This window comes from Rhinoderma darwinii, unplaced genomic scaffold (genome assembly GCF_050947455.1).
Source record: "Rhinoderma darwinii isolate aRhiDar2 unplaced genomic scaffold, aRhiDar2.hap1 Scaffold_2426, whole genome shotgun sequence".
Classification (NCBI taxonomy): domain Eukaryota; kingdom Metazoa; phylum Chordata; class Amphibia; order Anura; family Rhinodermatidae; genus Rhinoderma; species Rhinoderma darwinii.
The window spans coordinates 1-17,144 of NW_027462726.1; the positions used below are offsets into that span (position 1 = coordinate 1).

Sequence of the window (17,144 nt, forward strand, 5' to 3'; positions counted from 1 at the left end):
TGTAAACACCTGGATGTGAGTTTGGACTTTTCCTCTGCCTATCACCCCCAATCCAATGGGCAAGTTGAGAGGATCAACCAGATCATGGAAAATTACCTCCGCCACTTCATCTCTTCACAGCACGATAACTGGGTACAGCTTCTTCCATGGGCCGAGTTTTCATATAACAACCACACAAGTGCTCCTGCTCTCATTAAAAAGTTCCTCTCCCGCTCTGGTCCCAAGAAGAGGGGGCGTAAGAGGGGGGGATACTGTAGCGGCCATGGCCATGGATCCGTGAGCGCTGGTACCTGTCTCCTTCCTAGGAGATGCCAGCGCTCACTTCCGCTCCGTCCTGCTGAGTCCCGTAGGGTGTGCTCGCTCGCGCACGGCCTTAAAGGGCCAGCGCGCACACAATTTATTTGTCATCATCATCAACTGCCCTGATTTCCTGGTCTATAAGAAGGCCCCAGGCCTTCTGATCCTTGCCTGAGCGTTGTTAGTCTATCCCAGTCTGTCTCGCAAATGGTCCCTTAGTGTTTCCCGTTCCAGCTGTTACCCATGCCCTATTACCCGTTCCTGTATTCCGTATTGTTCTAGTTCCTGTGCCTACCTGCGTTGGAGTAGTGTCATCTGCCACGTCCAGTGTCATCTGCCACGTCCAGTGTCATCTGCCACGTCCAGTGTCTTCTGCTTCATCGGATACTGCCCGCCACGTCTGGCGCCACCTGCCGCAGCAGCCTCCATCCGTGCTGAAGCCACAGCCACCGTCCGGACTATTTCAGGCACCCAAGCATTACTGTCTGCCATTGACTTTCGTATAGACTGTGACCTGGTCAGCTGCCTCCCCGCTACGGCGGAGCGGCCTAGTGGGTCCACAAACCCAGTGTCCGTGACACAGCCTGTGTGCGTGACACATGGGAGCACAACAACAACGCTCAGGCACAGAGTGAAAGGGCGGAGCCTTTTTATAGTCCAGGGTGATCTGGGGACAGGTTAGGGAAGTTTTAGTATGCGCGCGCACACCTTAGAAGATCGTGTAAGACAGGACGGCCGCTCGAGCCGGTGTCTCCAAGCAGGGAGACGCTGGCAGAGGGCCAAAAGTCTGTGGTCGCGGCCATCCTTCGGACCGCGGTGGTCTGTGACCACAGCAGTTACAGAGATTGACAGCTCTAAATCTATATACTGTGTGTGTGGGGGAGGGGCAGGACTCAGGCTTTCTCTGTGTATATACATTTATATTTCTGCGCATGGTGAGGTAGGATGATCACTGGCAGTTATTATGACATCATCACATGGCACTCCGCCTCTTTATTATCCTATGGCGTCCCCTTTCTTTGGTAGTAGTTTCTCCCAATGATTGTTTGTGGTGAGGGTTTGGTGCATTGTATCTGTAGTTCTGGGTGTGTTGATGATTGGATGTCGCGGTCATTGATGGGCCGTGCCATGAGGTGTCTATTATATGATTATTATAACCTTTTCTTACCTCTGTGTATTTCAGTGGCCAACGAGTTCTGAGCCGATCGCATTGTCTGCAGAGCTGCACGCTCACTGTCTCTCCATACTACCCCACTCTGATGGGGTCTCCAAGCGTGGGGGGACACCGGACCCCCAGAAGGAAAGCACAGTGAGGATTCAAAGATCGAGAACATGGAGGGCAGTGGTGACGGACTGCAGGAGCCCACGACCAACCTAAAATCCGAGAACATGGAGGTTCAGGAGGAGATGGAGCGAGACTGCCAGGAGGAGGTGTGGAGTGATCCTGTCACAGAGCAGCTGCCAGAGGATCAGGCCAGAGAAACCGAGCAGAACATCGGTCCATGCGAAGCCGAGAAGACTGAGGAGGTGACACAAGAAAACATGAAGACGAGAGACGACCCTCCATGGAGAGCGACGCAGGACGCCGACGTTCTAATGGAATCATCGGAGCTCCGCTTCCTGCAAGAATATCACCACGAGCTGTTGGCGGGAATGGACCAGGTGACCATCGTCCCACTGGAGGCTCAAGACAGGTGTGGATTCAAGGTGAGTGTCCCATCCCGATACCTGATCACTGCTCCGCCCCATCCCGATACCTGATCACTGCTCCGCCCCATCCCGATACCTGATCATTGCTCCTCCCCATCCCGATACCTGATCATTGCTCCTCCCCTTCCCGTTACCTGATCATTGCTCTTCCCCATCCTGATCACTGCTCCTCCCCATCCCGATACCTGATCACTGCTCCTCCCCATCCCGATACCTGATCACTGCTCCGCCCCATCCCGATACCTGATCACTGCTCTGCCCCATCCCGATACCTGATCACTGCTCCTCCCCATCCCGATACCTGATCACTGCTCCTCCCCATCCCGATACCTGATCACTGCTCCTCCCCATCCCGATACCGGATCAGTGCTCCGCCCCATCCCGATACCTGATCACTGCTCCTCCCCATCCCGATACCTGATCACTGCTCCGCCCCATGCCGATACCTGATCACTGCTCTGCCCCATCCCGATACCTGATCACTGCTCCTCCCCATCCCGATACCTGATCACTGCTCCTCCCCATCCCGATACCTGATCACTGCTCCTCCCAATCCCGATACCTGATCACTGCTCCTCCCAATCCCGATACCTGATCACTGCTCCTCCCCATCCCGATACCTGATCACTGCTCCTCCCCATCCCGATACCTGATCACTGCTCCTCCCCATCCCGATACCGGATCAGTGCTCCGCCCCATCCCGATACCTGATCACTGCTCCTCCCCATCCCGATACCTGATCACTGCTCCTCCCCATCCCGATAGCGGATCACTGCTCCGCCCCATCCCGATACCTGATCATTGCTCCTCCCCATCCCGATACCTGATCATTGCTCTTCCCCATCCCGATACCTGATCACTGCTCCGCCCCATGCCGATACCTGATCACTGCTCCGCCCCATGCCGATACCTGATCACTGCTCCGCCCCATGCCGATACCTGATCACTGCTCCGCCCCATGCCGATACCTGATCACTGCTCCGCCCCATCCCGATACCTGATCACTGCTCCGCCCCATCCCGATACCTGATCACTGCTCCGCCCCATGCCGATACCTGATCACTGCTCCGCCCCATGCCGATACCTGATCACTGCTCCGCCCCATGCCGATACCTGATCACTGCTCCGCCCCATGCCGATACCTGATCACTGCTCCGCCCCATGCCGATACCTGATCACTGCTCCACCCCATCCCGATACCTGATCATTGCTCCGCCCCATCCCGATACCTGATCACTGCTCCACCCCATCCCGATACCTGATCACTGCTCCACCCCATCCCGATACCTGATCATTGCTCCGCCCCATCCCGATACCTGATCACTGCTCCGCCCCATCCCGATACCTGATCATTGCTCCGCCCCATCACGTCTCCCATACATTGTGTCTCCTTCTTCTCCGTGACTTGGTTCCTCCTCAATAATTGTCCAATCTCGTAATAAATCCAGAATAAGATAAAACTTCACCTTAAAACGTCTTCCCAGAACTTCTTATTTATTTTCTACAGACCGATTTCCCCCCCCCCCCCCCCCGAACCACCGATAATCCCTGACCCCGATCCTGCCGATGTCTAGATTATAATCACGTCAAGGAGATGAAGGTTCAGCAATCTATGCAGTGTATCCTCCAGCCGTAATATAGATTGTAAGCTCTTGTGATCAGCGTCCTCACTTCTCTCCTCATAGATTGTAAGCTCTTGTGATCAGCGTCCTCACTCCTCTCCTCATAGATTGTAAGCTCTTGTGATCAGCGTCCCCACTCCTCTCCTCATAGATTGTAAGCTCTTGTGATCAGCGTCCTCACTCCTCCTCTCCTCATAGACTGTAAGCTCTTGTGATCAGCGTCCTCACTCCTCTCCTCCTCATAGATTGTAAGCTCTTGTGATCAGCGTCCTCACTCCTCCTCTTCTCATAGATTGTAAGCTCTTGTGATCAGTGACCTCACTCCTCCTCATAGATTGCAAGCTCTTGTGATCAGCGTCCTCACTCATCCTCATAGATTGTAAGCTCTTGTGATCAGTGTCCTCACTCCTCCTCTCCTCATAGATTGTAAGCTCTTGTGATCAGCGTCCTCACTCCTCTCCTCCTCATAGATTGTAAGCTCTTGTGATCAGCGTCCTCACTCCTCTCCTCATAGATTGTAAGCTCTTGTGATCAGTGTCCTCACTCCTCTCCTCCTCATAGATTGTAAGCTCTTGTGATCAGCCTCCTCACTCCTCTCCTCATAGATTGTAAGCTCTTGTGATCAGCGTCCTCACTCCTCTCCTCATAGATTGTAAGCTCTTGTGATCAGCCTCCTCACTCCTCTCCTCATAGATTGTAAGCTCTTGTGATCAGCGTCCTCACTCCTCTTCTCCTCATAGATTGTAAGCTCTTGTGATCAGCCTCCTCACTCCTCTCCTCATAGATTGTAAGCTCTTGTGGAGCCACGTTATGGAGACTGCTGATCTTTGTCTCTGTTCACATTGCGCTGTGTTCTCTTCTGGTCTCGGCCGCCATGTTGGAGGATCTGTGGATGGGACGTTGCGGTGGTGAGGGGTTTCTAGTTGTGGTGTCTCCTGGTTCTGATGTCCTTGACGTCTTGCGTCCCCTCATTGTTCTCCTGTATTCCGTATCTTGCAGGTGGCGGGGGACACGTTCTCCTGTCGGACGGCGGTGGAACTTCTCCATCACGTTGTGTCGTCTTTGTCGTCTCGCGCCGTCACGTTACAGTATCCGGGGGTTTCGCTGTTCCTACTGGAGGACGAGGGCCAGCGGTCGATACTGGAGACAGAACGCCAATACCAGTGCATCATAGACACGTCTCGCCTCAGCTGGAAAGTGACGGGCTGTAAGGTAAAGACTTCTCCACTAACGCCGCTTATCATCCACACTGGAAACCTCTGGCCCCGCTTCACTATAGTAACTCTGCTGCTTGAGCGCTCCGGATCTCTTGGTCCTCTGTGTGATCCTGTCTTTTCCTGCAGGATGTGGATCCCTGGAGATTTGTAGATGTCTCCGGCGCTGACTCCTCTCCTGTCCAGTCCTACATGGTGGAAGACGTGTCCGAGGCGGCAGGAACGCGACGAGCTGCAGACATAGGTGAGCTGATGTGCCGTAACTGTGGGCGGTGATGCGGACGGTCCACATTATCACTTTCCTTGTTCACAATCACACCAGCAGATTATTAAGCAGTCACTGAGTTGTACCTCCCTGTACGTGGCTGTGGTGTGGGGACCTAGTGCCTGGGAGACTAGCCTCTCATCCGCGACCTCCACTCATGGCTTCCGACCTCCAGCCGCGGCCCTAGACTGCCGACCTCGAGCCGCGGCCCTATACTGCCGACCTCGAGCCGCGGCCCTAGACTGCCGACCTCGAGCCGCGGCGTGTGGCATCCGTGTGCGTTGCGTGTGGCATCCGTGTGCGTTGCGTGTGGCATCCGTGTGCGTTGCGTGTGGCATCCGTGTGCGTTGCGTGTGGCATCCGTGTGCGTTGCGTGTGGCACCCGTTTTAGCACTTCTTCTTTTTCATTTAATTCATGTCGTCCGTGTGCTGTCCGTGGTTTTCTCGCTCCCATTGACTTTAATGGGCGACTAGGTGCAAAAACGCAGCAACATCAGACATGCAGTGAGTTCCACGTAACGGACACGCGCTGCGTGAAAACTCCTGCACGTCTTGACATCGATGGGTCTGTGTCCTGCGCGTTATTTCCATGCACAACAGACGGATGAGCGTTATGCTTGTGTGGATGAGCCCTAACACAACCCACCTCAGAGCGATGGTCCCCGATCATTACAGGGCAGCGATCAGCCGATGATGGAGCAAACACTCGTTCACACGCTGATTGCATCGTTTTAAATGGCAAAACTATTATCGTTGTCGGCAGCGCGTCTCCCTGTATAAACTGCGCGCTGCCGACGTGATAGAGAAGAAAGGGGAGGAGCCGAGCAAAAAAGACCCCTCCCCATACATAGATCCTTCTGAAAGGAGCAGATCAGCGCCGATCAACCAACTGTCTCATTGATCAGCGCCGATCAACCAACTGTCTCATTGATCAGCGCCGATCAACCAACTGTCTCATTGATCAGCGCCGATCAACCAACTGTCTCATTGATCAGCGCCGATCAACCAACTGTCTCATTGATCAGCGCCGATCAACCAACTGTCTCATTGATCAGCGCCGATCAACCAACTGTCTCATTGATCAGCGCCGATCAACCAACTGTCTCATTGATCAGCGCCGATCAACCAACTGTCTCATTGATCAGCGCCGATCAACCAACTGTCTCATTGATCAGCGCCGATCAACCAACTGTCTCATTGATCAGCGCCGATCAACCAACTGTCTCATTGATCAGCGCCGATCAACCAACTGTCTCATTGATCAGCGCCGATCAACCAACTGTCTCATTGATCAGCGCCGATCAACCAACTGTCTCATTGATCAGCGCTCGTCTTGGCCTCACGTCGCACCCTGTAATGTCTCCTGGGTCACTGGATCTAAGTCTTGATTGACAGCCGTGGACTCCTCCATTCATTCTGGTTTTTTCTTCATTGTTTCCCCTCAGAGGACATAAAGGCGTTTGCGTCTCTTCTAAAGAATTCAAAGAGTGAAGACAACAAAGAAGTTTCAGCCACAACCATTGATTTGATCATAAAAAAGGACGACGATGAAGTGGATTTATATTCAGATCCAAAAGGCCAAGAGGAAGACGCCTCCGAAACGGGGGACGAAGAGCTGGAGCAAGTCTGCAAAATGTCCCGGGACGAGTTTACAGACCGAGAACTGGATGAAGAAGCTCAACTGCTCTTAGCCATTCAGATGTCCATGGACACCCAAGACCCCGCCACGGAGGAGCAGGACCTGCAGAAGGCACTGGAGCTTTCTCTGCGAGAACAAGTCATGGAGGAGGTGGAGGAACCTTTACAACGAGCCCTAGAAATGTCTCTGAGGAATTCTTGGGCTCGTGCAGACGACGAGACGTTTCCCAGTGAAGAGGACGATGTTTCTGGAGATGAAATGGCGAGAGCTGTGAACACGGCTGAAATAAAAGTCCTGGCGGGGGACGAGACGGGTCTAGTGGTGGCGTGTACGGCCATAAGGAAGGCCATAACCGGACAACTGTGCACGGTGACCCTGGGGGGCGCGCGGGACCTCCGGTATGGAGCGCAGATTCTGTCTGCTCTGGAGAGTAAACACAAGGTCACCATTACAGTGCAGGACGGTCAGGCCCAGATACAAGGATTCCTACAAAACCCCCTGAAATGTCAGGAAGAACTCTCCCAAATCCTGCGCGCGCTCCATGCCGGCGGCCGCTCTCACGGTGGGATCGTAACTCTTGACCAGCAACAGACGTCCATTCTGATTCCCGTGTCTGAGAAGTCAGCGGAGTACGGACGGGTGATGGAACTGTTCACCAGCACCCTACAGGACCTGAAGCCCCTCACTCGAGTCCTCCAGGTAACCACACGCGTGTCTCCTGTCCACATGTAACTAAATGTCTGGCCCAATGTTGTGTTCTGTCCCGGGGCAGCGCGTGTACCCCGAGGCCGCACGTTACCTTCACCGTTCACACATATCTGCTTGTTTAGGTGCAAAAGGTACAAAACACTTTGCTCTATAACCAATATCAGCTGAAAAAGCAAAGCATGCTGGGACAGTGCCCCAGGACACCCATTGAGCGCACGCTTTACCACGGAACCACAGAAGACGGCGCAAAAGAAATCTGTCACCATGGATTCGATCGCAGCTTCTGCGGAAAGAATGGTAAGAACTGATAATGTCACGCTTCTCTTCCTATATCCTCTCCATTGTGTCACGCTTCTCTTCCTATACCCTCTCCATTGTGTCACGCTCTTCTTCCTCGATCCTCTCCATTGTGTCACGCTCTTCTTCCTCGATCCTCTCTATCTTCACGCTCTTCTTCCTATATCCTCTCCATTGTGTCACGCTCTTCTTCCTCGATCCTCTCTATCTTCACGCTCTTCTTCCTCGATCCTCTCTATCTTCACGCTCTTCTTCCTCGATCCTCTCTCTCTTCACGCTCCTCTTCCTCAATCCTCTCTATCTTCACGCTCCTCTTCCTTGATCCTCTCTATCTTCACGCTCCTCTTCCTTGATCCTCTCTATCTTCAAGCTCTAATTCCTCGATCCTCTCCATTGTGTCACGCTCTTCTTCCTGGATCCTCTCTCTCTCTTCACGCTCCACTTCCTCGATCCCCTCTACTTTCACGCTCCTCTTCCTCTATCCTCTATCTTCACGCTCTTCTTCCTCGATCCTCCCCATTGTGTTTTGCTCTTCCTCGATCCTCGCTATCTTCACGCTCGTCTTCCTCGATCCTCTCTATCTTCACACTCCTCTTCCTCGATCATCTCCATTGTGTCACACTCTTATTCCTCGATCCTCTATAGCTACACGCTCCTCTTTCTCGATCCCCTCTATGTTCACGCTCTTCTTCCTCGATCCCCTCTATATTCACGCTCCTCTTCCTCGATCCTCTCTATATTCACGCTCTTCTTCCTCGATCCTCTCTATATTCACGCTCCTCTTCCTCGATCCTCTCTCTCTTCATGCTCTTCTTCCTCGATCCTCTCTCTCTTCACGCTCCTCTTCCTCGATCCTCTCTCTCTCTTCACACTCTTCTTCCTCGATCCTCTCTTCACTCTTCTTCCTCGATCCTCTCTCTCTCTCTCTCTCTCTTCACGCTCTTCTTCCTCGATCCTCTCTCTCTCTCTCTCTTCACACTCTTCTTCCTCGATCCTCTCTCTCTCTCTTCACGCTCTTCTTCCTCGATCCTCTCTCTCTTCACGCTCTTCTTCCTTGATCCTCTCTATCTTCAAGCTCTAATTCCTCGATCCTCTCCATTGTGTTACGCTCTTCTTCCTGGATCCTCTCTATGTTCACGCCCCTCTTCCTCGATCCCCTCTATGTTCACGCTCTTCTTCCTCGATCCTCTCTATCTTCAAGCTCTAATTCCCCGATCCTCTCTATCTTCACGCTCCTCTTCCTCGATCCTCTATATCTTCACGCTCCTCTTCCTCGATCCCCTCTATGTTCACGCTCTTCTTCCTCGATCCTCTATGTTCACGCTCTTCTTCCTCGATCCTATCTTCACGCTATTCTTCCTCGATCCTCTCCATTGTGTCACGCTTCTCTTCCTATATCCTCTCTATCTTCACGCTCCTCTTCCTCGATCTTCTCCATTGTGTTATGCTCTTCTTCTTCCTCGATCCTCTCCATTGTGTTACGCTCTTCTTCCTCGATCCTCTCCATTGTGTTACGCTCCTCTTCCTCGATCCTATCCATTGTGTTACGCTCATCTTCCTCGATCCTCTCTACCGTCACGCTCCTCTTCCTCGATCCTCTCCATTGTGTTACGCTCTTCTTCCTCGATCCTCTCCATTGTGTTATGCTCCTCTTCCTCGAGCCTCTCTATCTTCACGCTCCTCTTCCTCGATCCTCTCTCTCTTCACGCTCCTCTTCCTCGATCCTCTCTCTCTTCACGCTCCTCTTCCTCGATCCTCTCTCTCTTCACGCTCCTCTTCCTCGATCCTCTCTCTCTTCACGCTCCTCTTCCTCGATCCTCTCTATCTTCACGCTCCTCTTCCTCGATCCTCTCTCTCTTCACGCTCCTCTTCCTCGATCCTCTCTCTTTTCCTCGATCCTCTCTATCTTCACGCTCTTCTTCCTCGATCCTCTCTCTCTCTCTTCACGCTCCTCTTTCTCGATCCTCTGTCTTCACGCTCCTCTTTCTCGATCCTCTGTCTATACACTCTTCTTCCTCGATCCTATCTTTACGCGCCTCTTCCTCGATCCTCTCTCTCTCTTCACGCTCCTCTTCCTCGATCCTCTCTATCTTCACACTCCTCTTCCTCGATCCTCTCTATGTTCACGCTCTTCTTCCTCGATCCTCTCTATCTTCACGCTCCTCTTCCTCGATCCTCTCTATGTTCACGCTCTTCTTCCTCGATCCTCTCTATCTTCACGCTCCTCTTCCTCGATCCTCTTTATCTACACGCTCCTCTTCCTCGATCCTCTCTATCTTCACGCTCTTCTTCCTCGATCCTCTATCTTCACGCTCTTCTTCCTCGATCCTCTATGTTCACACTCTTCTTCCTCGATCCTATCTTCACGCTATTCTTCCTCGATCCTCTCCATTGTGTCACGCTTCTCTTCCTATATCCTCTCTATCTTCACGCTCCTCTTCCTCGATCTTCTCCATTGTGTTATGCTCTTCTTCTTCCTCGATCCTCTCTATGTTCACGCTCTTCTTCCTCGATCCTCTCTCTCTTCACGCTCCTCTTCCTCGATCCTCTCTATCTTCACGCTCCTCTTCCTCGATCCTCTCTATCTTCACGCTCTTCTAACTCGATCCACTCTCTCTTCACGCTCCTCTTCCTCGATCCTCTCTCTCATCACGCTCCTCTTCCTCGATCCTCTCTCTCTCTCTTCACGCTCTTCTTCCTCGATCCTCTCTCTCTATCTTCACGCTCTTCATCCTCGATCCTCTCTCTCTCTCTCTCTTCACGCTCTTCTTCCTCGATCCTCTCCATTGTGTTATGCTCCTCTTCCTCGATCCTCTCTCTCTTCACGCTCCTCTTCCTCGATCTTCTCCATTGTGTTATGCTCTTCTTCTTCCTCGATCCTCGCCATTGTGTTACGCTCTTCTTCCTCGATCCTCGCCATTGTGTTATGCTCTTCTTCCTCGATCCTCTCCATTGTGTTACGCTCTTCTTCCTCGATCCTCTCCATTGTGTTACGCTCCTCTTCCTCGATCCTATCCATTGTGTTACGCTCATCTTCCTCGATCCTCTCTACCTTCACGCTCCTCTTCCTCGATCCTCTCCATTGTGTTACGCTCTTCTTCCTCGATCCTCTCCATTGTGTTACGCTCCTCTTCCTCGATCCTATCCATTGTGTTACGCTCATCTTCCTCGATCCTCTCTACCGTCACGCTCCTCTTCCTCGATCCTCTCCATTGTGTTACGCTCTTCTTCCTCGATCCTCTCCATTGTGTTATGCTCCTCTCCCTCGATCCTCTCTATGTTCACGCTCCTCTTCCTCGATCCTCTCTATCTTCACGCTCCTCTTCCTCGATCCTCTCTCTCTTCACGCTCCTCTTCCTCGATCCTCTCTATCTTCACGCTCCTCTTCCTCGATCCTCTCTCTCTTCACGCTCCTCTTCCTCGATCCTCTCTCTTTTCCTCGATCCTCTCTATCTTCACGCTCTTCTTCCTCGATCCTCTCTCTCTCTTCACGCTCCTCTTTCTCGATCCTCTGTCTATACACTCCTCTTCCTCGATCCTCTTTTCGCTCTTCTTCCTCGATCCTATCTTTACGCGCCTCTTCCTCGATCCTCTCTCTCTCTTCACGCTCCTCTTCCTCGATCCTCTCTATCTTCACACTCCTCTTCCTCGATCCTCTCTATGTTCACGCTCTTCTTCCTCGATCCTCTCTATCTTCACGCTCCTCTTCCTCGATCCTCTCTATCTTCACGCTCTTCTTCCTCGATCCTCTCTATCTTCACGCTCCTCTTCCTCGATCCTCTCTATCTTCACGCTCCTCTTCCTCGATCCTCTATGTTCACGCTCTTCTTCCTCGATCCTATCTTCACGCTATTCTTCCTCGATCCTCTCCATTGTGTCACGCTTCTCTTCCTATATCCTCTCTATCTTCACGCTCCTCTTCCTCGATCTTCTCCATTGTGTTATGCTCTTCTTCTTCCTCGATCCTCTCTATGTTCACGCTCTTCTTCCTCGATCCTCTCTCTCTTCACGCTCCTCTTCCTCGATCCTCTCTATCTTCACGCTCCTCTTCCTCGATCCTCTCTATCTTCACGCTCTTCTAACTCGATCCACTCTCTCTTCACGCTCCTCTTCCTCGATCCTCTCTATCTTCACGCTCTCTTCTTCCTCTTCCTCGATCCTCTCTCTCTTCACGCTCTTCTTACTCGATCCTCTCTCTCTTCACGCTCCTCTTCCTCGATCCTCTCTCTCATCACGCTCCTCTTCCTCGATCCTCTCTCTCTCTTCACGCTCTTCTTCCTCGATCCTCTCCATTGTGTTATGCTCCTCTCCCTCGATCCTCTCTATGTTCACGCTCCTCTTCCTCGATCCTCTCTATCTTCACGCTCCTCTTCCTCGATCCTCTCTCTCTTCACGCTCCTCTTCCTCGATCCTCTCTATCTTCACGCTCCTCTTCCTCGATCCTCTCTCTCTTCACGCTCCTCTTCCTCGATCCTCTCTCTTTTCCTCGATCCTCTCTATCTTCACGCTCTTCTTCCTCGATCCTCTCTCTCTCTTCACGCTCCTCTTTCTCGATCCTCTGTCTATACACTCCTCTTCCTCGATCCTCTTTTCGCTCTTCTTCCTCGATCCTATCTTTACGCGCCTCTTCCTCGATCCTCTCTCTCTCTTCACGCTCCTCTTCCTCGATCCTCTCTATCTTCACACTCCTCTTCCTCGATCCTCTCTATGTTCACGCTCTTCTTCCTCGATCCTCTCTATCTTCACGCTCCTCTTCCTCGATCCTCTCTATCTTCACGCTCTTCTTCCTCGATCCTCTCTATCTTCACGCTCCTCTTCCTCGATCCTCTATATCTACACGCTCCTCTTCCTCGATCCTCTCTATCTTCACGCTCCTCTTCCTCGATCCTCTATATCTACACGCTCCTCTTCCTCGATCCTCTATGTTCACGCTCTTCTTCCTCGATCCTATCTTCACGCTATTCTTCCTCGATCCTCTCCATTGTGTCACGCTTCTCTTCCTATATCCTCTCTATCTTCACGCTCCTCTTCCTCGATCTTCTCCATTGTGTTATGCTCTTCTTCTTCCTCGATCCTCTCTATGTTCACGCTCTTCTTCCTCGATCCTCTCTCTCTTCACGCTCCTCTTCCTCGATCCTCTCTATCTTCACGCTCCTCTTCCTCGATCCTCTCTATCTTCACGCTCTTCTAACTCGATCCACTCTCTCTTCACGCTCCTCTTCCTCGATCCTCTCTATCTTCACGCTCTCTTCTTCCTCTTCCTCGATCCTCTCTCTCTTCACGCTCTTCTTACTCGATCCTCTCTCTCTTCACGCTCCTCTTCCTCGATCCTCTCTCTCATCACGCTCCTCTTCCTCGATCCTCTCTCTCTCTTCACGCTCTTCTTCCTCGATCCTCTCTCTCTATCTTCACGCTCTTCATCCTCGATCCTCTCTCTCTCTCTCTCTTCACGCTCTTCTTCCTCGATCCTCTCCATTGTGTTATGCTCCTCTTCCTCGATCCTCTCTCTCTTCACGCTCCTCTTCTTCGATCCTCTCTCTCTCTTCACGCTCCTCTTCCTCGATCCTCTCTCTCTCTCTCTTCACGCTCCTCTTCCTCGATCCCCTCTCTCTCTTCACGCTCTTCTTCCTCGATCCTCTCTCTCTATCTTCATGCTCTTCTTCCTCGATCCTCTCTCTCTATCTTCATGCTCTCCTTCCTCGATCCTCTCTCTCTCTCTCTTCACGCTCTTCTTCCTCGATCCTCTCTCTCTTCACGCTCCTCTTCCTCGATCCTCTCTCTCTTCACGCTCCTCTTCTTCGATCCTCTCTCTCTCTTCACGCTCCTCTTCCTCGATCCTCTCTATCTTCACACTCCTCTTCCTCGATCCTCTCTAACTTCACGCTCCTCTTCCTCGATCCTCTCTATCTTCACGCTCTTCTTCCTCGATCCTCTCTCTCTTCACGCTCCTCTTCCTCGATCCTCTCTCTCTCTCTCTCTCTTCACGCTCCTCTTCCTCGATCCTCTCTCTCTTCACGCTCTTCTTCCTCGATCCTCTCTCTCTCTTCACGCTCCTCTTCCTCGATCCTCTCTCTCTTCACGCTCCTCTTCCTCGATCCTCTCTCTCTCTCTCTCTTCACGCTCCTCTTCCTCGATCCTCTCTCTCTTCACGCTCTTCTTCCTCGATCCTCTCTCTCTTCATGCTCTTCTTCCTTGATCCTCTCTCTATATTCACGCTCTTCTTCCTCGATCCTCTCCATTGTGTTATGCTCCTCTTCCTCGATCCTCTCTCTTCACGCTCCTCTTCCTCGATCCTCTCTCTCTTCACGCTCCTCTTGCTCGATCCTCTCTCTCTCTCTTCACGCTCCTCTTCCTCGATCCTCTCTCTCTCTTCACGCTCTTCTTCCTCGATCCTCTCTCTCTCTTCACGCTCTTCTTCCTCGATCCTCTCTCTCTTCACGCTCCTCTTCCTCGATCCTCTCTCTCTTCACGCTCCTCTTCCTCGATCCTCTCTCTCTTCACGCTCCTCTTCCTCGATCCTCTCTCTCTCTTCGCTCTTCTTCCTCGATCCTCTCTCTCTTCACGCTCCTCTTCCTCGATCCTCTCTCTCTTCACGCTCCTCTTCCTCGATCCTCTCTCTCTCTTCACTCTTCTTCCTCGATCCTCTCTCTCTTCACGCTCCTCTTCCTCGATCCTCTCTCTCTTCACGCTCCTCTTCCTCGATCCTCTCTCTCTTCACGCTCTTCTTCCTCGATCCTCTCTCTCTTCACGCTCCTCTTCCTCGATCCTCTCTCTCTCTCTACGCTCTTCTTCCTCGATCCCCTCTCTCTTCACGCTCTTCTTCCTCGATCCTCTCTCTCTTCACGCTCTTCTTCCTCGATCCTCTCCGTTGTGTCACGCTGCTTCCCCTCTTCCTCGTCTTCTCCTCCCCGCTCTACTCTTTGGTGTAATACTACACTGTGATCGCTCTCTTCTTGGACTCTTTGCCTCCACTTGGATGTCCTCATATTTTCGTCTCCACCTTTATCTCATGCCTCTTTTTCATTTATTGTCACCCTCTTCCCTCTTGTCTCCCATTAGCCACCCTGTTTGGGCAAGGTGTGTATTTTGCGGTTCATTCTGCGGTTTCTGCCCGGGACATCTATTCCCCCCCCAGCAGTGACGGGCACAAGTACATTCTGGTGGCCCAGGTGCTGACTGGAGAGTTTACTTTGGGAAAAGCTGATATGAAAACGCCCCCCATTAAACTGGATCCGGGTGATGATGTTCCGCAGCGATACGACAGCTTAACCAACAATCTGCAGAAACCCTCCGTCTTTGTCATATTCAATGACACACAAGCGTATCCCCAATATCTTATCACATGCTGTAATCAGAAAAACTGAGCAATGAGCCCCGCGCCAGCAACGCCGGAACAAGAAGACGCAACGCTTAGAACGATCACGTGGCTAAAGATCAGGAGTGACGAGGCGGCGACGAGGTCACACAATGGAAGGATCGCATCATCGCTGTCATGAGGAGCGCTCGCCGGCTGATCGTGGCCGCCATTATATCACGCGGTGATGTCACTCGTCAGCGCTGGATCTCCGGAGCCTTAGACTCCCCCTCACCCCACTCTGCACTTCATCTACCGCTGGTCACCGTGATCTGTGTGTATAGGAGTCGCCGCTAGAAGCCTCGGATGTCGTGTCATCGATGGCGTCGGCCTCGCCCGTAGTGTGTAATGACTGTGGCGTCGATACGCAGATTGTGCGCGGTGCCGGAAAATAAAGGCTTCTGCCACTTGTACCCGGGTCATCCATATTATTACAGTGTTTGAGCCAGTAGGTGATGCGGGGGGCGCGCGAGACCTCAGGGGGGGCGTGCGAGACCTCAGGGGGGGGGGGAATCCAGGTCTAGATGGATCATTGTGAAGAGGGATCGGGGCAGGCAAACTGAGGCCCAATGCAAACACCGGACTGCTATCAGGAAGACGGGGTGATCTACATTATCCAACAGGAACGCCCCGGTCACAGCTGCCGATATCATCTCCAAGAAGAAGAAGTCACAGAGATGTCAACCGTCAGCAACCCCATAATAATGACAGCCACAGTCCCCCCATAATAATGAGCCACAGTCCCCCCATAATAATGACCGCCACAGTCCCCCCATAATAATGAGCCACAGTCCCCCCATAATAATGAGCCACAGTCCCCCCATAATAATGACAGCCACAGTCCCCCCATAATAATGAGCCACAGTCCCCCCCATAATAATGAGCCACAGCCCCCCCATAATAATGAGCCACAGCCCCCCATAATAATGACCGCCACAGTCCCCCCATAATAATGACCGCCACAGTCCCCCCATAATAATGAGCCACAGTCCCCCCATAATAATGAGCCACAGTCCCCCCCATAATAATGAGCAACAGTCCCCCCATAATAATGACAGCCACAGTCCCCCCATAATAATGACCGCCACAGTCCCCCATAATAATGACCGCCACAGTCCCCCCATAATAATGAGCCACAGTCCCCCCATAATAATGACCGCCACAGTCCCCCCATAATAATGAGCCACAGTCCCCCCATAATAATGAGCCACAGTCCCCCCATAATAATGACCGCCACAGTCCCCCCCATAATAATGAGCCACAGTCCCCCCATAATAATGAGCCACAGTCCCCCCATAATAATGACAGCCACAGTCCCCCCATAATAATGAGCCACAGTCCCCCCCATAATAATGAGCCACAGCCCCCCCATAATAATGAGCCACAGTCCCCCATAATAATGACCGCCACAGTCCCCCCATAATAATGAGCCACAGTCCCCCCATAATAATGAGCCACAGTCCCCCCCATAATAATGAGCAACAGCCCCCCCATAATAATGACAGCCACAGTCCCCCCATAATAATGACAGCCACAGTCCCCCCATAATAATGACAGCCACAGTCCCCCCATAATAATGACCGCCACAGTCCCCCCATAATAATGAGCCACAGTCCCCCCATAATAATGACCGCCACAGTCCCCCCATAATAATGAGCCACAGTCCCCCATAATAATGACAGCCACAGTCCCCCATAATAATGAGCCACAGTCCCCCCATAATAATGAGCCACAGTCCCCCATAATAATGAGCAACAGTCCCCCCATAATAATGACCGCCACAGTCCCCCCATAATAATGAGCCACAGTCCCCCCATAATAATGACCGCCACAGTCCCCCCATAATAATGAGCAACAGTCCCCCATAATAATGACAGCCACAGTCCCCCCATAATAATGAGCAACAGTCCCCCATAATAATGACCCCCACAGTCCCCCATAATAATGAGCAACAGTCCCCCCATAATAATGACAGCCACAGTCCCCCCATAATAATGAGCAACAGTCCCCCCATAATAATGACAGCCACAGTCCCCCC

At 52.1% G+C, this 17,144-nt stretch overlaps 1 protein-coding gene across 1 annotated transcript; it reads left to right on the forward strand.

Annotated features, from left to right (window-relative positions):
* The first annotated feature begins 1,496 nt into the window (after positions 1-1,496).
* PARP10 (poly(ADP-ribose) polymerase family member 10) lies at positions 1,497-15,524 on the forward strand. The gene is made up of 6 exons (XM_075848195.1): positions 1,497-2,004; positions 4,629-4,841; positions 4,973-5,087; positions 6,554-7,446; positions 7,578-7,752; positions 14,812-15,524. The coding sequence occupies exons 1-6, from the start codon at positions 1,630-1,632 to the stop codon at positions 15,114-15,116; spliced, it is 2,076 nt and encodes a 691-aa protein (XP_075704310.1). The 5' UTR covers positions 1,497-1,629; the 3' UTR covers positions 15,117-15,524.
* Positions 15,525-17,144: the final 1,620 nt, after the last annotated feature.